This window comes from Echinops telfairi, unplaced genomic scaffold (assembly GCF_000313985.2).
Source record: "Echinops telfairi isolate 266 unplaced genomic scaffold, ASM31398v2 ScPeMD7_5;HRSCAF=22, whole genome shotgun sequence".
Taxonomy (NCBI): Eukaryota; Metazoa; Chordata; class Mammalia; order Afrosoricida; family Tenrecidae; genus Echinops; species Echinops telfairi.
This window is the reverse complement of record NW_022103901.1, coordinates 23343383-23366274: the sequence shown is the minus strand read 5'-3', so window position 1 is coordinate 23366274 and position 22892 is coordinate 23343383. Positions and strand designations below refer to the sequence as shown.

The 22892-nt window shown below is 39.6% G+C and overlaps 1 protein-coding gene across 1 annotated transcript in view; it reads left to right on the top strand.

Moving 5' to 3' along the window:
* The window catches only part of LOC101660058 (phospholipid-transporting ATPase ABCA3-like), a 206495-nt gene that overhangs the window by 150310 nt on the left and 33293 nt on the right, over nucleotides 1–22892 (top strand). Inside the window, exon 18 of the mRNA XM_045285074.1 lies at nucleotides 3154–3448. Within this exon, the coding sequence (XP_045141009.1) occupies nucleotides 3154–3448 (295 nt within the window). The remainder of the gene's footprint in view (nucleotides 1–3153; nucleotides 3449–22892) is intronic.

Genomic DNA, 22892 nt, shown 5'->3' with positions numbered 1-22892 from the left:
AGAGGAAGGGAGGGGGAGGGGGGAAAGGAAAATGAGCCCCCAGCATTAGGTCCTCATTTTTCCCCTCCCTCCCCGCTCCCTCCTCCCTCATGAGCCCTTGATAATTTATAAATCATTATTTTGTCATATCTTGCCCTGTATGACGGCTTCTAAGGAGTATTCCTGCTGGGGGTTTTTCCAAAGCAGGCTTGTTCATTCTTTTAGCAGTCTATGATATATTTAATATCTTCATGGACACCATAATACAAAGGTATCAATTCTTGGATGATTCTTATGAATTTTTCATCTTTCCCAGGCACGTGAAGTGATTGAAATTACTGTGACTAGGGTCAAACACACCTTACAGTGACATCTTTTCTCTTTAACACTTCATAGTGATCTTTTGTAGCACATTTGATTGCTGCTTATATGGGCTAGATTTTGGACTCAAGTTAAATGAAATCCTTGGCAGCATTTGTTATTAGGAAAATGTAAATCAAAATGACAGTGCCATGTCACTTCTAGCCCACTGAGATGACTATGATTTAAAAAGGAGAAAGGGAAACATTAGACACTGGCAAAGGTAGAGAGAAATGTGAAACTTCACCCATTACTGTGATATGTAAAATGGCACTGACACTGTAGAAACCAGTCTGATGATTTGTCATAAAATTAAACAATTACCATGCAACCTAGCAATTTAATTTCCAAGTATGTACTCAAAAAGCTGTAAGCAGGTATGCAATTAGATACCTATATATACCTATATATAGGTATCAAATAACATTCTTCACAAAAGTTAAAATGGGGATAGACTTGCATGAGCCCATAATAAAATGATTTTTTTTTTAAGTTAAAATGGGGGAGGGGGGAGTAGAGGTCCATCAAGAGAGGAATGTATATACAAAATGTGCAGACATGTAATTCAATATTATTCCAATATTAAAATAAATGAAATTCTAATACACCCTACAAGGAACCCTGGTGGCATAGTGCTTGCATATTGGGCTGCTAACTGCAAGGTTAATGGTTTGAAACAAGCAGCTGCTGCACAGGAGAAAAACAGGGCTTTCTACTGCTGTCAAGAGTTGGGATTTTGGAAACTCACAAGGGCAGTTCTTCCTTGGCCTATAGGATCGTTGTAAGTTGGCATTGACTGATGGCAGTGAGAATGCATGCTACAACATGGATGAATTTTTAAAGCATCATGCTCAGTGAAATAAATCGGCCTACAGAAGAAACTATTGTTAGGATGAATTACATTTGTATGAAATATCTAGAATGAGCAAGTTTATACAGATCCACATGGTCACCAGAGGTGAATGTGAGTGTCGTCGTTTGTGGGAACCATAACAAATTATGGATGGATTACCTTGAAAAGAATGGAAATTCTAGAACCTTCCTTGTGCTCATGGAAAACCTGTACATTGCTCAAGGCAGATGTGTGTTCAAAAAAGAACAAGAGGAAACTGTATAGTTTAAAATATTTTTCAAAGTTGTACGTCGGGGTTTGAACCTTTTACCTTATTTATCCAGTCTGTATGTTGAGCGAATCATCAGAGAAGCTGGATTAAATGAAGCAGAGCGCTGTATCAGGATTGGAGGAAAGCTTATTAACAACCTGCCATATGCAGGTGACATAATATCGCTTGCTGAAAGGAAAACGTGGAGCACTTGCTAATGAAGATCAAGGATTGCAGCCTTCAGTCTGGATCACAACTCCATGTGAAAAAAGAAAACAAAGCAAGACAAAAATCCTCACGCCTGGACCGCTAGGTAACACCATGGTAAATGAAGAAAATAGATGACATTGTTAGGACTTTGTCTTGCTGGAATCCACAATCAATGTTCATAGAAGCAGCAGTCACGAGATCAAGTGAGCATTGCATTGGGCAAATTGACTGCATAAGACCTTTTTTTATGGGGGAGGGGGGAAGGAAGAAGGGAGGGGGAGGGGAAAAAAGGAAAAATGAGCTGACTCCTGGAACCCAAGAGGAAAGCGAATTTTGGGAATGATGAGGGCAACAAATGTATAGATGTGCTTTACACAATTGATCTATGTATTGTGATGAATTGTATGAGTCCCAATAAATTGATTTTTTTTAAAAAGACCTTTTTAAAGTATTGAAAAGCAAGGAAGTTTCTTTGTGGCCTGACACAAGTCCTGGGGTTTTCAATGGCCTCATATGCATGTGAAAATTGGACACTCAATAAAGAAAACTGCAGAAGAATCGAGGTATGTGAATTATGGTGCTGGCGAATAATCTTGAAAGTGCCATGCATTGCCAAAAGAAGAGATACATGTGTCTTGGAAGACGTACAATCAGAGCGCTCCTTAGAAGGAAGGATGGCGAGACTTCGTCTCATGTGCTTTGGACATGTTATCAGGAGAGAAAGGTGCCTGGTAAAGGGCATCGTGTTTGATAAAGTAAGGAGGAAGCCAAAAAGAGGAAGCTTCACAAGAAGGAGGATTTACACAGTGGTTGCAACAACGAGTGCAGACATAGCAACAACTGTGAGTACGGTGTGTGGTTCCGTTGTGCATCGAGTCTCTGAGTTGGCATCAACTCCGTGGTGCCGAGCAAAAACAACAAGAGGGAAGTGAGAGGGACAGATAATTGGGGACTCCATACTTTGGGGACACTGAACTTTCCACAGGGTGATTTGGAGATAGACAGATGGTTGCTTGCAGACTGTAATGGACACAATGTCATGATAAATGTAAAGACAATTGAGGTGGCAAATGTTCTGTTACGTATTTATATCAATGAAACAAGTGAAAAAAGGAAATGTCTATATGCAAGGTTTATAGATATTTTACCAATAGATGAAGGAATTCAAAATATTGTGATTTGATATTAAATTAGATAAGATCTGTTCTCCTGGTCAAAAATAGTAAAAGTGTGTTAAGGAAAAGAGTTATCTTTTTAATATTTTCACTGTAGTTAGACCAGAAACCAGGCCTTAATCCTCTCACCTAATACCATGTGCAAATAAAGCTTTGTATGCATTCTTGTTCTTTATTCAATCTATTTAAGGATACATTTGCATTATATGTGTATGTCTTGCACCATAAAAATTTGATGCATTTATCTAAAAGAATTTTAGTCTGAATATCCTACTTAGTTCACTCGTTATTTTGAGGTGTTTAATGTGTTTCTCTCCTGTTTTTAGTTACCTCTTTATTGCCAGCAATTCCGGGCCATGTTGACAAAGAGGGTACTATTCACTAGGCGCCACTGGAAGTTGACGTTGCTACAAATATTGGTAATTGTGTGTGTCACAACGTATCTCTTAAAAATTATGGACTTACAAGATGACCTCTCTACCAGAGAAATGGATTTGAGTCAGTATGGTCGAACCATCGTGCCTTACTCAATTTCAGGGAAATCACCCTTGGCTCTGAATATTATAAATAGTCTTAAGATTTATCTAACGCTTAAGAATCAAGAACTTCGGGAAGTGCAAGGTAAGACCCATATTAAAAATTTCAAAAAGACTGCTCATGAATGAAGACCTGTTTGTATCACTTCCAAAGAAGGGATTTACTTATTGTATTTAACTTTATGAAACCCATGTGCATTTTATATAATTTATGTGGCAGAATTTTACTGCTAAGGAAGTAAAATGAGATGGACCATTTATCAAGGCTGCATATAATTAGTTTAATCAAAACTTATGGAGACATGTATTTGTGCATTAGGAGAACCAAAAATTCATAGAAATATGAACTGCCTTCTCTGTCTCTTCCTATTAGTCACTAGTATTATCCAAAACAAAACCTATTGCAGTCTAATCAACGTCTATTCATAGTGATCACAAAGAACAGAATAGATTTGCCCCATGGAGTTTTCAAAACTGTGCTATTTATGGAAACAGACTCCCACATATGTTCCTGGGCCTGTTGGGTCCAAACTGCCAAACTTTCCATTAGCAGCCAAGTTCTTAACCACTGGGTCACCAAGGCTGCTTATCAATATCATACGATTGCCATTGAAGTGATTCTAACTAATAGTTACCCCATAGAATAGAGTATAACCTTGCGCTTAGCAGCCTAACACTTCGCTCAGAACTCCGTTACTAGTATCATCCAGACCAGACCAAACGCCCTGCCATCGAGTTGATTCTGACTCATAAGGAGCCCATAGGTAGGATAGTGTTGCCCTTATGGGTGTCTGCGGGAACTATTACTTTCAGTAACAGAAAACCTCATCTTTCTCCCTCAGAGGAGCTTGTAGGTCCAAACTTCTGACCTTGTTTAGAAGCCCACTGCGTAACTCACTACAACATTAAAATAACAACAACCAGCCACACTCACTGCCATGGAGTGGGTTTTGACACCTAGCAACCCTATCGGGCAGAGTAGAACGTCCCCTGTGGGTTTCCAAGACTGTAACTCTTGACGGATGTAGAAAACCTCACCTGTCTCCCATGGAGGGGCTGGTGGTTTCGAACTGCTGACCTTGTGGTTGGCAGAACAACGTGTAAGTATCATACAGGCAGCTCAATCCAAGAGAAAAAAATGTACCCTTTAAGATTACTGGCCACAGGGTTAATCATTAATGAAGTCCAGTTGGCTGTAACTAATTGTGCCACCTTCCAGTGGATGGAGAGAGAAGTCAAACTCATACGTTTGGAAGTTTAGAATAAAATTATCATTCTGACCAGAATGCAAACATAATTATATAAACTCTCACATTATGGCATGTTGACACTGAAACATGAAAGCCATCTACTATATTGACTAAACAGATGGCAAAAGGTGTAATGAACTACCTCCTCAGAATTAATTTACTTTGAAGGTTGTTTCTTCAGGTTCTCTAGATAAACAGAAAGAGCCCCGGGGGCACAGTTGGTCTCTAACTTGGATTCTCTAGAGAAGGGAAATCTGTGATGGTTATATGTGTTTGTATCTAGAAATCGATTTTTATCAAGAAAAGGCTTGCCTAGTTATAGAAATAAGTCCAGTCAGGTTCAAATCAGGGGAAGCCTGATTCGTGGAAGCTGACAAGCAAGAAGCAAGGTGACAAAGTAGAGACAGCGGAAGCCCAGGCTCGTGAATGCAGAAGTTGAAGTCGGCCAAATAATCCACTGTCAGTAGTCCACTGATGGCTCCTGGGATCAGCAGAGGAAGCAACGCGAGACGGAGGAACCAAATGCAAGATCCAGCTCTGGCAGAAGGTGAAGACCCAAAGAGAATTTGACTCGGCTTGTTCTCTAGCTCTTGTACAAAAAGACTTATGAATCTAAAAAGGTGTCATCAGGGTGAGACCCAATTGACAGGTTGGACCCTGCCCCTACCCTTACCCAGAAGTGTCTGGTTGACATAATCCCTATCACAAACTGCCCCTTGTCAACTTGACACCTGTACATAACTTTTAACCGTATTTACGGACCAAAGGCAAGAAAAGCATACTGGCACCTAATATGATATAACTAACATATGAACAATCAAAAATGCACTAAACTCATTTTCATCTTTTATGTTATAAGTGAACAAAACAAAAATTTGGGGTACATACATACACATAGGAATTACTCATAACAATTACAGGTCTCTTCTGCAGCTGGTGACATGGCAGTAGCTGGTATCTAGAACTGTTTTCTTCATGTCCCATTCTGTATGTCCTTTGCTCTCAGCAAGTACATTGGCTGGTCATGAGTCTTTGAAACCTGAATTGAGAAAAAGGCATTGGATAGATCAATAGCTACATACTAGGTATCAGGAAATGTATTACTTTGATCAAGGAATAAAACCACATCTGGATTAACAGCTGCAATTAGTGTCACCACTTGGTTAAAAGTTTATGGTAATCCACTCTCATTCACTGAGATCCATCTAATTTTTGCACATGTTAAATGGGGAATCAGACCTGAGCTAAGACTCCATTAGTAACTTGACCTTTGTATGTCCCCACTGTCATCCATACATAAACTTCTGCAAAGGTTCACAATTTAAGTCCTGTAATTATTCCCTCCTTTGGATTTGGATTTTATTGTTTCCAATCCTTGGATCCAATAACATTCCTTCACAAAGGCAGAACTATGCCTATTAGATTATTACATGTCATAGTAAATCAAGGAGGGCATAAAAATAGTAAATAGATGGTGGTCCTGAACCACCGTTATTGGGCACTGTCAAAGCAAGGGATTGGAACCCAGATCCAATGGCCACCAACTCCATAACCTTGGGGGTGGCATTCATATGTTTCTTCTCCTACTAGGGAACTTCATTCTTAAGTCCAAGGGCTACAAGTGAGTTTGAGGTAAATTCTAGTTCAGTTAGTAGAGTCCTTTTGGTGTGGCCTAGGAAGGATGCTGTGCACCTTGAAAAGACAGTCTAAAATCACAATTGTTTTTAGTGCATGGCGTAGGTCACCAAAGGCTGGATAGAAACTAGGTCAAAAGTGTCCAACTTGGAACAGAGCACTGGGCTCATTCTCCCTTTGGGTTCTGTAGAAGTATTATTCAGCATTTCTTTGGTGATGAAAGGCTGTCTCCCTGTTTACCCACCAACAGAAACATAAACACAGTCTCCCAAACACACATACTCCGCTCCCCTCATCTTGACTTGACTTTCCAATAAGGTTCACATCACTTCTGTAGGAATATCTGTTGATTCAGGGTGACCTTATCACAATATTGTATGGCAACAAATAAATGGTCTTCCCCTGTACCCCCTCTTGAAGGAGTGACCCCAGCTCAGCTTGAATTGGTTTTAAAGATGTACATATAAGTGGGGGAAGGGTGATAGATACGTGGTTCATGTATGCTAAGCAGGTTTTCTACCACTTTGCTTAAGAGCATGGATTAGGGGTTTACGTGACCTGAAAGCAAAAGCCTGCTTTCCTCTTGGTGTTTATCATATAGTAGTGGGCTCATTAGTGATTGATTAACTTCACTCAGCATAATAGTTTCCAGCTCCATCCATGCCATGAAGTGTTTCATGCTTTTGTCAGGTGTTTTTTAGGCATGCATGGTATTTCATTGTGTGTATGGACCATAGCTTCTTTTTCCACTCTTCCACTGATGCGCATTTAGGCTGTTTCCAGCTTCTTCTTATTGCGCATTGTGCTGCAATAAATATGGGAGAGCACATCTGTTCATGTTCTGTCTCTTCTTTGGGGTACATGCCCAATAGTGGTATTGCTGAATCATATGGGATTTCCATTCCCAGTTGTTTTAGGTAGCACCATATTGCTTTCTATCGTGAGTGTACATGTTTACAAATCCACCAGTAGCATAAAAGAGTTCCAGTTTCTCCACATCCTCTCCCAACTTTATTGTTTCTGTTTTGTTTTGTTTTTCAATTTCACTATCATTGTGGGTGTAAGGTAATACAGCATTGTAGTTTTAATTTGCATCTCCCATATGATCATAAACATTTTTTTTCACATTTAACCATTTGAGGGTCATTTTTGGTAAACACTCTGTTCATGTCTTTTGCCCACTTTGTAATTGGGTTGTTTGTTATTCTCTTATTGAAGTATCACAGAGTTGTGTAGATTTTGCCTGGTGTACCATTGCTAAAAAACTTTTTCTCAATCTGTGGGCTCTTGTTTTACTTTTTTATGAAGACTTTTGCACTGCATAGGTGTTTTATTTTTAGTAAGTCCCAGCCACCTATTTTGTCTTCCATTGTGTGTGCTTTCTTTATTATACTTGGTAATCTGTGTATGCCCCGCAAGAGGGCCTTCAAATTTGTCCCAATGTTCTCATTGTTGATCCTTACAGGTCTGGGATTTATGGTTAGGTCTTAAATCCACCTTGAGTTTGTTTTGTGCATGGTAAAGTTATGGGTCTTGTTGCATTCTTCTGCTCATGGAGACCCAATTTTGCCAACACCATTTATGGAAGAGGCTGTCTTTATTTCATTTTATAGTTTTTGGTCCTTTAACAAAGATCAGTTATGTTTAGGTGAATGCATTAACTTCTGAGTTTTCTTATTATTGAAAGTGTTGCTGTATCACCTACCCCCATTGTTTACATAAAGAGTGCCCAGTCACTTAAGAAGTTACACTGTAAAAATCAAGAATTCAGGTGTTGCAGTTGGTAGTCTGCCTATGCTTGTATAATTTCATTTTATCAACAGTGTTTGAAATGCTATAGCATTGGGTAAATTAATGACATTATCAATAGAATTACCTTATCCCTCAGATGGATGATTGATAATGTCCTGTAACATAAAATGATAGTGATGCCTCTAAGGAGAACCAGAGGCATACATAAATCATAGATATACAATTGGGTTTGGGACTCACACTTAATTCTAGCCTCAATCTAAGAACAGTTCATTCTAATGACATGGCTCTGCTTGATGCTGGCCCATGTGAAGAGCGCACTGAAGATATGGGTGCTGTAGCAAAGTGTGGGGAAGAAAGCACCTGGTGCCCAGCTCTTCAAAAGAACAGCATCAGAGTAGTTTAGGAGAAAACCGGTTCTGACGCCCCAGCAGCAAAAGAATCAATTGAGTAAAGAAGGGAGAGGGTCCGAAATTTTCATGTTGTCATTTGAGGAGACCTCCTTCAACCAAGACTGCGATTTCTAGACAGAATTTGAATGCTACTCTACAAAACAAGAGAGAAATAATCGTAGATGCTGGCATGTCACAAGAATAAAAGAACATGGGGGAAGTTCAGAAGAAAAAATATATCACGTCCCCAATGGAACCTTGTTATTCCTTTGGAGGGTGTGGCTGCAGAGTTGACCTGGGAGGAGTGGCAGCTCTCAGATTCTGCTGAAAGGATCTGTACTGGGCCATGATGTTGCAGAAGTATGGGAACCTGGTGTTTGTGGGGTATCAATTTAGCAAAATAGATACATTCTCCAAGTTGGAATGAGAAGAACCACCATGGACTATATTAGACAAAAGCCATAGTCGAAACTGTTTAGAAATCTTGAAACGTGATGATTACTACCTGGGAACTAGCACAGTGAAAGCTGAGTGGACAATGAAACAAGACCATTAACATACTGCACTAGAAAATACCCTTAAGACCAAATTATAGTGAATTTGACTTTCACAGAAGATCTATGAAGTCAAATTTAACTGTAATCCAGCAGAGCCAGAACTGTGAGATGCACAGATCTGTTAAGCTTAAGAAAGGTGGGAAAATTTTTCTCCGCGCTCAGTAGAAACCATTTCTTATAGAATCAAAATTCCTTAAGAGTTGAATAAACAACGTCATGAGGCTCATTAAGCATTCAAAAACTCACAAATTAGAGATACTGCACATCTGCAGTGAATGTGGGAAAGCCTTCATCAAAAATACATGACACGTTAGACATTAGAAATGTCACAGAATGTTTCAGTGTGTTCAATGTTGGAAAGATTTCCCCACAAAGTACAGGTTTGTTATACATCAAGAGAACTCCTCAGGCAAGAGACAGCATGGCTGAAATGAGTGTGGCAAAACTTTCCCTTATTTATCTTCCCTTGAGAGGCATAAAAGAAAACAAAATAGAAAGAAACGTGGAAATTTAGGCAATGAATCCAGCCTCATCACAAACCATTGACCTCATGCGAGACAAAGCCCCTGCTCACCACAACTACACAAAGACCTTCTGTGGCAGCTCAAACCTCATTAAACTCAGGGGCTTCCTCTAAAATAGGGACATAGCCCCTGTGGGACAGCCTGTTGCCAGATATGAACCATCAAGAGATAATGGGATTTGTACAGCAGAGAATCCTTATGGATGCAATGAACGTGGTAATTCCTATGAATAAAGTGAAATTACATTTTATTTATGTACCAAACTTTTATGGACAGCAAGCTCAAGGTACATTCATTGAGGTCTAGTGGTTTGCCAACATTTCTACTCCCTGGGTTGCTATTAAATGTCTCCTGAGGGAAATCATATAGATGGAAGAATTGGGAAAACCTGATACTTGTACATGAATACTTGTGTTGAGGTCAAACATAATCTGATTTTAACCAAAATGCGTTCACATTGATTGCTCTATTTTGTCAAGTAAAGTTCATGTTAATTAAAGTCATTGTTCATGTCAGTGGACAAAAAAACCCCGAATAGCATCTTGGATCTTAAAGGCTTGTCTTCAAACAAGCAGTCATCTAAGTGAGGGGTAAACTACATCCACATGAAAGAAGCACACTAGCCTGTATGATCCAAGGACTGTACATAATGAAATCCTAATCCAAAGGAGGGAATGGTATCAGAGTATAAATTGTGAACACCTCATTTGTAGAAGGCTATGGATGTCAGCGGAAGCCCAAAATCCATATGTGGGGTACACACATGGATTAAGCCTCAGGTGAATTCTCTCTGAACATAGTCGCGGGATATGAATAGCCTCATTATCAGACAGAGAGCATTGTAAAATAGATTATGTCAGATGTTGTTAGGTTAAAATGTGATCGTTCTACTTTTTCTTAAGGCTCATTTTATTGGGGGCTCTTACAGCTCTTATAACAATCCACACATTAATTGTATCAAGCATATTTGTACATATGTTGCAATCATTATTTTCTAAACATTTACTTTCTATTTGAACCGCTGGTGTCAGCTCCTCTTTTTTCCCTCGCACCCCTATCCTCGTGAGCCCTTGATAAGTTATAAATTCTTATTATTTTCATATCTAACACGAAGTGGTGTCTCCCTTCCCACACGGTTTCTGTTGTCCACCCCCCTGGAGGGGACAGGTGGTTATATGTCTATCATTGCGATCAGTTCCCTCTTCCTTCCCTTCTCTCCCCACCTTCCCCCTACCCTCCTGATATTGCTAGTCCCGTTTCTGTTTGAAGGTTTATCGGACCTGGTTTCCGTATGTCATGAGGTCTTATCTGTACCTGTGTATATGCTCCAGTCTAGCTCACAGAGAAAGGCAGAATTGGGGTCATGATAGTGGGGGAATGAGGACGCCTCAAGGAACCAGAGGAATATTGTACATTTCATCAGTGCTATACTGTGCCCTGGTTGACTCATTCTTTTTCCTTGTGACCCTTATGTGAGGGATGTCCCATTGTCTACAGATAGGTTTTGGGTCTCTGCTCCAATCCCCTTGTTCTCAACAATATGATTTTTTGTTTGTTTGTTTGTTTGTTTGTTTGTTTGTTTTGGGTCTTCTGATGCCTGTTACTCAATCCCTTTGACACCTCATGATCAAACAGGCTGCTGTGCTTCTTCCATGTGGGCTCGTTGCTTCTCTGCTAGATGGCCGCTTGTTTATCTTCAAGCCTTTAAGACCCCAGATGCTATATCGTTTGATAAGCAGGTACGATCAGCTTTCTTCACTACATTTGCTTATGCACCCACTTTGTCTTCAGCAATGATGCCACAAGGGTGAGCATCATAGAATGCTAAGTTGTTAAAACAAAGTGTTCTTGCGTTGAGTCAGGGCTTGATCAGAGGCCCAAAGTCTGTACATTACCTCAGTGTATTGCCATATAAATATATGCCCTATACCAATACCTCTATTTTTGCTAATTAATGTATTTACATATGTACACCTATGTTTACCTCTATTCATAGCTTTGCTTTCTGGATCTTTCCTCTGTTTCCTTTGACTTTCCTCCTGCTCTACCAGCACACTCGCCCTTCTTCTGCCTCTTAGTAGTTCTTCTCAGCTAGATTGCTGTTGTTCCAACACCCCCAAGATCTCTACGACCTCCTCGTTGCTGATTTTAATTCTCTAGTTGTTCCCCTGTCTATGGCGTTGTTTGCTCACCCATCCCTTCCCCCACCTCCCCCGCCTCCCCCCAAGTCCTTCTGAAATCATCGATCATGTTGCTTTCTCCTCTGGCTTGCTTCCCATGCCTATCTTATATAGGTAGACAAACCAACAATAACAGAGACAAAACCAAAGAAAACAAAAGACTGAATAAAAAGAGAAAAATAAATAACTAGCAAAAAAAAAGCATACATAATTCCAGGTCTGTCTGTTGACCTTTATGAGTATCTCCCCACTGGTCCTGGGGAACTGCCCTTCCTAGCCTGAAGTCTGTTTTGGGGCCTCCTCAGGGGCTTTGTGGCTTGGCTTTGCTCCCATTGCTGATCTATTATGATCCCTTCTTGGTTCGCCCTGCTGTGGGGGGCTGAGACTGGACTAACTCCCCACCATGTGTCCCCAGTATTGTCCTCTGTCCAGATATGCTCCAATAGAGCCCTACAGTCCTCCCTGTGCCTTAGCATCTCCATGCAGGGACATCATCCTCAGGGCTTGGTGTGCTAATATGAGGTCTAGACCCTCACTCTCTCTTTTTCCTTCTTGGTTTGCTTCTGTGTGGGCATGGTATGCTTGCCCCTCTCCCCAACCTCTGTAGCACACACTTCTAGGGAGGGGGTCAGTTTGACTCTGATTGGGACCAGCCCTGGAGACCACTCTGTTCATGAGTTGCTCCATGTGGTTACCTTGCCCTTAAGGTTTGGTGCACTGTGGTGGGGTCTGCACTCACACTCCCAATCTGTGGAGATATATTCAATACTCTCCCCCTTGTTGAGTTAGTGTCCTGCTCCCCCAGTGCCATTGTCTCTCTTTCCCCCCACTCTCCCCGCTACCCCTTCCCCCCTTTCCCTTTCTTTATGTTGGAATAACACGTACATCCTTGGGTTTGGTCTGTCCCTGCCTGATTGCCTGCACCTCAACCCATATAGTGTGAGATAAATGCCTTTTCTTCTATACCTTCCATGCTGATTATACTTACCTCAGTGGAATCATGTTGTACTTGTCCTTTTGTGTTTGGCTAACTTTGCTTAGCATAAATTCGTCCAACTCTTCCCATGAGAGACGATGTGCTTCATGTGATCATCAGTGCTTTTTAGGGATGCATAGTATTCTATTGTGTGTATGTGCCAGAGTTTTCTAATCCACTCATCTATCGATAGAAATTTAGGTTTTTCCCAATTCTTTGTAATTGTGAATTGCACCGCAGTAAACATTGGAGCACAGACAACTGGTCATGATCTATTTCTTATCTCTTCTGGATATATGCCCGTTAGAGGGATAGCTAGGTCATAAGGTAGCTCCATTTCTATTTGCTTTCATATCACCAGATCGCTTTCCGCAGAGGTTGTATGTTTTTACATGACCACCAGCAGTGGAGCTGAGTTCTTATCTTGCCACATTCCCTGAAACGTGCTGCGCTCTGATTTTCCGATTTTGGCTCTCCACAAAGATGTTAAGGTGGTATCTTGTGGCTGTTTTAATTGCGTTTCTCTGATGCCTAATGATCAAGGGAAGTTTCTCATGTTTATTGACCATTCGGGTCTCCTCCCTAGTGAAATTTCTGTTCAAGTATTTGGCCAACATCCTCAGTGGGTTCACTGTTTGATTCTTTTTGCAGGCTAGAAGGATATTGTAGATTTTAGTAATAAACCCTTTGCTGTGCCATTGCTAAAAATCCTCTCCAAGTCTGTGGGTTCTCTTGTGACTCTTGGTGAAGTCTTTTGATGAACACAGGTGTCTTGTCCTTAGTATATCCCACTTGTCAATTTCATGTTCACCTGTGTGTATACCCTTCCCTATTGCAATTGGCCTTTGTATTTCCTGAGCCAATGTTCTTAGGTTTGTCCCAATTCCTTCGTTGGTTTGTGATCCACCTTGGGCTTGTTCTTGTGCATGGGGTGAGGTAAGGATCTTGTTTCTTTTTCTACACGTGGATATCCATTGTTTCCAGTACCATTTGTTAAAGAGACATCTACCTTCCACTTTATGCTTTTAGGGCCCTTGTCGGAGATCACTTGTCTATATGCTGATGTTTTTATTACCGGATTTTCTGTTCTTTTCCATTGGTTTCAATATCTATATTCATTTCAGTGCCGTGTTCTTTTGACTACTGTGACTGTGTAGTAGGTATTAAAATCAGGTAAGACGAGCCCTCTGACTTTGCCCTCCTTCTTGAGGAGATCTCTGCTCATTCTTGGCTTCTTCCCTCTCCATATGAAATTGGTGATCAGTTTTTTCCAATTCTTTGAAGAAGGTTGATGGTATTTGAATCAGAATAGCATTAAATTTATGTAGTGCCTTGGGTAAGATTGACATCTTTCCCATATTGAGTCTTTCAATCCATGAGCATGGGATATTCTTCCATGTGTGGAGGTCGCTTTTGGTTTTCTGTAGTAGGTTTCTGTAGTTCTCATTGTATGAGTCTTTTGGGGTTTTGTTTAGATATATCCCTAGATATTTCAGTTTGTTCTTGGCTATTGTGAAGGCTACTGCCTTCTTGACCTCCTCTTCCATGGTTTTGTCCAATGTATATAGCAAACCAGTAGACTTCTGCTTGTTGATCCTGTATCCCACCACACTTCCATATTCCTCTATCACTACCAGTACCCCTGTTGTGGAGCCTTTGGGGTTTTCAGTGTGTAGAATCATGTCATCTGCAAATAGTGATAGTTTCACACCCTCCTCACCCAGCCAGATTGATGCTTTCAATGTCCTTCTGCTGCCTTATATTGTTAGCTAGGACCTCCAGTACGATGTTGAATAGAAATGGGGACAAGGGACATCCTTGTCTGGTCCCCTTTTTCAGTGGGATTGTTTTAGTATTTTCTCAATTGACTATGATGTTGACTGTTGGCTTTTCATAGATAGCTTGTATTAACTTGAGGTGTTCTACTTTTTAATATTTGCTACTTTCTTTTTGATTGAGGTTTTTATGTTTTACATTTTTATTGTTGTTGAGTTTTGTTGTGGTGGTTTTGTATGTTTTTCTGCATATAAGATCCAGGATAAATAAATCTGTAGATACAGTAACTGGATTAATTGGTTCTTGGGTGTATGTTAGGGGAGCTTGGGAGAAATATGGAGCTAATAACAATGAATACAAGAAAGAAGAAAAAGTCCTAATAGTGATATTGTGATGATTGTACAATTCTTAATATGGTTGAACTATTGAATTGTATGCTATATGAATTATACGCCAATAAAAACTGATTTTAAAAAAATTTGAGGAGCATTGGTAGTGTGGAAAGTTGTGTTAGTCTGGGTAGACTAGAGAAACAAATCCATAGAAACTCACATTTGAATAAGAGTTTTATACAAAGGGTAATTGTACATTATGAAAGCATCCCAATGCAGTCCAGTCCAAGCCATATGTCCGATACCAAACTTTAAAGTCCTCTTCATATTCACAGAAGACATGCAATGACACTGAGTGCAGGACAATCATTGGCCAGTGGGTAGAAAGTCTCTGGATCCAGGAGTGTTGTAAGCATCTCAGAGCTGGCAGGATTGCATCAGGGTAGGTCCATGTGGCTTCTCCAGCTCAGGGCACTAGAGTAGTTCCATGTTTCTTGTCAGCTGCAATGCCTCCCAGGGAATGAGCCGAGAGAAGTAACTGTCTCCTGCCTCCAAAGAGGAAATATGGGATTTTCCAGAATTCTCAGGAGAAGACCATGCCCACACAGAGGCCTCATTGGTTATATCTCGATCAACAGACCAGACTCCAACCCTTCACTCATAATCCTCTCAAGTCCCAAATTGACACCAGGTTATGTAACTACCACAAAGGTTATGCACTGGGCTTTTAACTGTAAGGTCAGAAGTTGAACTCATCAGCCACTCTGTGGGATAAATATGAACCTTTCTCCTCCCATAAACCCTTAGAAGCAGTTCTGCTCTGTCATCTACTTGGAATCAACTAGATGTCAGTGGATTATTGAAAGTAAATCACCATATGAATATCATAATCCCCAGTGCAAACACTGAGAAAATAGCTAAAATAAATTTGAAATCAAAAAAATTATGGTGTATTATAAAATAATTATAAAATAATTAATGTAAAAAATTGTAATAAGCAGAGGAACAGAAGTTATATAATAGAGAGAGAGAAAATAATTAGCAAAATAGCAGGCATAAGTCTTAGCATATGAATAATTAATTATATTACATGTCAGTGAATTAAACACATCAATCAAAAAACAACGATTGTTAGACTGGATTTTTTAAGGATGGAAATTAGATGAAATGGGCAAACTCCTAAGTGGAAAAATTACCAAAACTCACAATAGCATTAAAAAAAAAGATTTAGGGATAAATTTGACCAAAAAATTGTAAGTCTAGTACACTGAAAACTACAAAATATTTTGAAGGATATTGAAGAGGCTTAAATATCTGGAGAAGGAGCCCTGGTAGTGCAGCAGTTAAAGCCCTCGGCTTTTAACCAAAGTTTGGCAGTTTGAACCCACCAATCTCTCCACAGGAGAAAGACGTGACAATCTACTTCCATAAAGACTTATCACCTTGAAAACCAATGGGGTAGTTGTAATCTGTCTCATAGGGTCTTTCTGAGTAGAAATAGATGAAACATAATTATCTGAGAAATATCTGGAGAGGCATTCTATGCCCTGGATTGGAAAACCCAATATGGTTAAGATATCAATGTCTATAAATTCAATGTGTGATCCCTATCAGAATTGCAGAGTTTTTTTCAGAAATTGTATATAGTCATATAAATCATCTAAAATAGCCAGTTTTGAAAATCAAGAAATCATGTTTGTTTCAGTTGGGGGAAAAAATAAGAAACTTTTAGTAACTCGCCAGATTTTTTTTCTGGTTATATGTTTTGAGTTGAATTTATTAGAGAGATTAATGATGGGGAGATTTCTTGAGGAATAAAATGAAGATTTAAAATAGCTACTGTGGGACATTGGCAAGGGGAACGAGAACAGGAGGGAACACTGTTTCTTCCTTTCCAACATGTATAGTAAATGATAGATCACATTTTTTCATGATATATTACATCTTGACTAACTGATCCAGTTCCTTTCTTTATTCTAGGTAATGTTGGGGATTATGTATTGGAAAACAAAGAATGCCATACTTTCTGCATCATTGCACTTTCCATTAAGGTTGAGCAAGACAAAACAGTTTTTACTATTTTGTTCAATAATGAAGCATACCATTCAGCTGCAACATCCCTGGCAGTATTAGACAATAGTCTGTTTATGTCACTTTGTGGGCCCAATGCTTCCATTACAATCACCAACAAGCCTCAACCGCTCCCTCTTTATGGTACCACCATAGTGTATGTATGCGTTTACTCTTACTGGAAATTAAATTTATTCTATTCTCTTGCCTCTCTGGTAATATACATTTGAAAATGACGATTGAAATCAGCCTGTTCTACTTTTATTTAACCTTCTGTAGGCCTACAAATGGAATACAAATAGCATTATGTTTGGCTTTTGGCATGGCTGTTACGGCCAGTAGCTTTTGTCTTCCGACAGTAACTGAGACAGTCAACAAGGCAAAGCACATCCAATTTGTGAGTGGTGTCTCTGTTCTTAATTATTGGCTCTCTGCTTTGTTGTGGGATCTTATCTGCTTCTCCATCCCCTGCTGCTTAATACTGGTGAGTGTTAGTTGAAGTTGCGTGAAAATTAATTTTCCCCAAGGCCCCATAGGAAAGTTCTACTCAGCTCATTATACTTAAAACATGTCAAGAAACAGTGACTACTTTGCTTTATTATGCTAGAGTGTATATTGTGAAAAGCTTATTATAGAAATAGTCTCATAATTGAAAGTTCTCATAATTGAAAGTTCTCATAATTGAAAAATAGAGAAAGTAATTTTTCATGTATGGATCCAGCAGTATTCCCTGGCCCAAAATCTGCTCTAAAAATGCCAAGGTTTGTTACCTGTGCCTCACTCTTCACAGTAATTTAAAACGATGAGTCCCATGGTGGAAGTAGATAAAAGCATACACTTAGAATGAGGACGTAGGTGAGGCTTACTGCTCATAGTCAACCCTCATTTCCACACCCAACATCCAAGACGACTTGGTCTTTAAAGCAGAAATAACACTGGCTGAGCCACTGAGGAAGTGGTATAGAGAGTAAACATGCAAAGATGCACAGCATCTTGCAATGTGATGACTTTGTTTATTAACAAATTGTGGCAGCTTCTCATATTTTTTCGTGGAAGACCCAATGCATGCTGTTGTGGGTGAGAGAAGTGTGAAAGCTATGTTGCTAAGAGTGACCAAACAATGTATAAAGAAGGTAAAGTCCTTCCCCTCTCACAAATATTGGAGACATCAATGTGAATCATGTATGAACCTTCACATGGTCCACAATGGACAGAAAGTTGTCATGAACTGGAGCTAACTCAATGACAACTAAAACAACGTGGGCATGAAACTGGATCTCGATCAAATACCAGGTGAATTGCTAAAAGAGTGAACTCACAACTTTTAATCAAACTATACCAGGGAATGATAAAAGTAGCTTCTGAAGAATAAAGAAGGAGATGGGGGGTTGTTTTGTTGTCAGTTTGTAACTTCAGAAAACTCATGGTTATTGCACGGAAATTCTAAATTTGAGTGTGAAGGAGAACCAAGTTGCAACCAGCTATTTCAGCTTGGGGACAAGAAACTGGTAGTGCAGGAAGCAAGTAATACGTACAGAAGACCCCAGAGGTAGAGAGAGCAGAGTGGCACTTCCTTCTTGTTTAACAAGACTGTGGCGGCAGGTCTCCAGATCAGTCTCTTCCAATCACATCTCGCTAAGCAACTACATGGCAAGGGCAGCCCATCATCTCTTGTGAGACACACGTCTTTCACCACAGGAACTGGGGGAGCTAGCAAAGGACCATCTCTAGCATGACTGGCCCTTCTCCATGTAGTGCAGTCCTAGAAATCAATCAGACAACTCTTGAACCGTTAACCTCCATGCCAATGTGTCATTCTTTCTCTAGTCTTTGCACTTGCCTTGCAAATCCAGCTATCATTTCTTGGTTAATAGATAAAAGAAAGCTGCAAATCAGAACACCTATTTGCAATAGTTTTACCAATACTCTCATTATGGCTCATGAGAAAAGTTATTTGTTCTGTGTTTTTAATACATGTGGTAGTTACATAATTTCATATCAACTTGATAAATTGAGTGAAGAGGGGTTCACTCTATTTAGCAAGGGATGGAGTCCAGCCTCTCATACAGGTCATGGCCTGGTGATGCTCCTTGTGGGTATGGCCTTCTCATGAGGATTCTGGGAACTTCCTCTCTTCCTCCCTGGATGCGGGATGCCTTCTCTCTGCTTCACATTCCTGCTGACAAGCCACATGGAGCCACACTGATGGCAGCTGGAGCCCTGGAGATGCATCCACCACCATTTTGATATAAAACTCTCTCTTACACATATATGAGTGTTTCTGAATTTGTTTCTCTAGTCAACCTAGACTAACACAATATGTAATGTCATTCAAGGAGGATCCCTAGTAGTACCTTGGTTAAAGTGCTCATCTGTGAACTTAAGTGTCAATGGTTCAAACCACCAGTTGCTCTGTGGAACACAGATGGGGCAGCCTGTTGCTGTAAAGATGACAGCCTTGGAAACCTTGTGGGATATCTACTCTAACTTATATGATAGCCATGAGTTAGAATCGACTTGACAGTAATGGGTTTATTCCATTCAAATACCAAAATAACTCTCTGGAGAGATTTTAATTCATTATATTTACAGGCAAGGAAAATAATACCCAGAGAAGCTAAGTTATTCACCCACGTTCACCCAGTACATGTCAGAATCCATGGTCAGTTATACGTTCAGCCTGGACCATGTATTTTCAATGTACTCCTGCTCTCCTATTTGCAGTATCTCCTGTGTTAACATACTATGCTCACTCTGATATCTCTTTCTTCATTCTTTCAGTCTCTGATACCTCTTCCTCTCTCCTTCCACCCAAGGTTCCGCTTTGTGATTCTCAATCTGGGGTTTTTCACATGGACTCTTGGCTCTGCTTGCTTCCTTGACTTTTCCAGCCTTTAATTTTAAAAGAAATACTCAAGAGCCCTGCTCTCATTCTGTGAAATGCCACCACCTGGACTTTCTTGAACTGAAGAAAAGAAGGCAAGATTACATCCTTCTGCCTAGTATCCAGGGTTCCTATTTCACACTTTCCTCTGCCTTCAGAAGAACACATGGGTGGTTTTACTCACGGTGTATATGTCAAAGACGAAGTGTGAGCTAACTTTGTTGCTGTTTCCAAACCCTGAAGACCTCCCTCTCCCACAACTGTTTGAACTGATGCAACAAGAGATTCCTTTAGTGGAATTTAGTCAAGTCTCCTCCATTAAAGTTAGTCCATACACGAATACCTTATAAATCTGAGCAGGTAACTTTTCTCATGAGCCATGTTATAGGCAATGCTATATGGTGAGGCTTTGCCCTCATTCGGGATGAATTTATGCCTATCTTTATGAGCCCTTGATAATATACCATTCTATAGGATTCTATTTGGAATTTTACCTTCCAAATGTGTAAAGTTAACCATTAGCATGATATTAACATCGCTGATTGCTCTGAGGAGTTGGGCAGCTAAGTCGATAGCACTTTAGAGATATGTCTTCTGGGCTCAGCATCATGCACTCCAGTTCTAGAGAGTCTTCAAGGGACCGCTGCTTTTCAGACCACGTATCATCAAGCACAAGGAACTTTAACCGATTTGTCTTTTGCTATTTCTTCCACATTTGTAACATTAGTTTAAGGGCAGAACCAGGCGAAGATTCTTTTTTTCTTCTAACACGTTTTATGAGTTCTTCTTCCTCACCTCCTCCATTAATCATCTGCAGAAATTTCCAGACTTTTTGACATGGTTTACTTGCTTATTTATGTGTAAACTTTAGCATGAGATATTTTTATTAAGAATGTATTTTAGAGTTCTGTTTATTTAAAATGCTATTTTATTTTACATTAATTTGAAAGGCATTTACATTTTTACCATGTTGGATCATACCCTACCCAACAACGATATATGTCACTTCATTTATCTAAGGAGAGATTTAAAAATTTTTAAGTACATTCTAATTTTGACATCCCTAACCATGATAAGCCTTGGAACAAAGCAGCTCCTGAATTACCCATAATTTCTTTGTGATTGTGTGTATTCATTAAGGATTTCAGTCTCATTCTTAAAAGGAGGAAAACAGTTATAGAACTGTTCATCTCTTTCACATAAGATTGCTGGTGATCTTCATACTCTCTTTAAGCACTATTGCTTGAATATAAACAACTTCCAGGACCCTCTTAGAGCCCTAGCCAGACTAATGCCTACTTTAACCATGATTTTCATTTATTAATGCCCCTGTTAAAAGTAGTTACATATTTCTCAAAGGGACAGCTCTGCCAGCTTTTGATAAACAGTGATTACTAATAAATGACATAAAGCTCTGGGAAATTATCTTAATAAGTAGGTCTAGAGGTTCCCTATTTCCTAATCTAGCCCATTCTAAATGTACACTTTCCTATTTTATTTGGAGGAGCCGTGGTAGCATAGTGGTTATGTGTTGATCTGCTAACTGCAAGGTCAGCAGTTCGAAACCACCAGGGGCTTTGTGGGAGAAAAGTATGGCTTTCTTCTACTGTAAAGATTTACAGTCTCACCCACAGGGACAGTTCTACCTTGCCCTAAAGGGGAACTATGAGTCAGAATCAACTTGACCGCAGTGAGTGAGTGAGTGAGTGAGTGAGTGAGTGAGTGAGAGAGTGAGTGAGTACGTGGTCTTCTTCTGGGAGTATCTATAGTATAGTTGGAAGTTTGAATCCACCCTTTGTCACCTCAAGAGGAAGATCTGGAGATCTACTTCTGAAAAAAAAAATCAACCATTGAAAGCCCTGTGGATCACAGTTCTGACACATATGGTGTCATTATGAGTTGGAATAAACTTGATGGCCTCCGAGTTCCCTGATTCTCAAATGGATTTTTCCTTCATTGTTATCATGATTATTATAAGAAAAGTAAGTCTTTGAGTTGCTGAGATAGATGTACGGATGGTAGAGTTACAGATTAGATCCAGCTGGCAGGGTCTGAAAGTGGTAATAGATGCAAGGGAGGTTATGTATTATACTCTGGAACTCAGAGGGGAAATCATTAGAGAAATCATCTACCTTTTCAGTAACTTTGTTTTGGGGGAAATTCAGCATATGGCTTAATGCCAACATAATTATTTTCACTTTGATCATGGACAGTGGTGTGGGGATTCTGTTTCAAGTAGTGAAAACAGTAAAAAGAAGAATAGTAATTCTGCTCATTAGTATATCCTCTTTTGACTGGCTTAAAAATTAAAGCTTTTTAAAGTAGATAACATATTTTAAGTAATGCATAGTTCTGTTCTCTAATAAAGGCAATACTTGCTTTCTAAATGCTCTGGTTTGATTTCTTGTTGCAGTGACCTTCACCTCCCTTTTAACACTGTACTCTATATCTCAGGGAGTATTCAAATACCGCAATGTGGATGCATTTATCATGGATTACAATTTCCTGGACACAATGATGATATTTATGATCTATGGCTGGTGTGTTGTTCCTCTCATGTACCTAGGGAGCTTCCTGTTTCCTACTGTTGCTGTTGCTTACATCAAGCTCACCCTATTTAACTACTTGTCAACTGTTATCAGTATCGTCATCCACACGATAGTACAACACTATGGTAAGGGCATCGCACAATTTTCTCTTTCCCAAGGGTAAACTATAAAGTGGATGAAAAAAGCTTAAGGTTAAATATATTCATTGCTAAGCCTTTAATTTTCACAAGTCCTTGAAGGCCTCCTTTTTAAAAAAAAATCAGTATAGTATTTATTGAATAAGCCTATGAGAGAGAAAGGTTGAGAGAAGGAAGGAAAGAGCAAACAACGGTGAGGGAGAGGGAGAGAAACGAAAACATCTATAGGAGCAGGACTCTATCCTTCCAACCTCATGAAGAAAAAGATAAAAATAATGAGATATGATAGCCCAAATACGCAAAACATTCTCCCCTTTGAAAGTCTTTTTTTCTCCCTTGACACTTGCCATCAGAAGAGGACCTTGCATTTTAACATCTAGTAGCACTTTGGAGACTAAGAGTGGAAGATTTTATGATGATGTGTCTGCTCTCTAATTTAATGAAGTACATAATCTTGAATGATATTTTGTTCAGAAGGAAACAGCAAAGGATAGCACTAATGTAGTTATCATTAA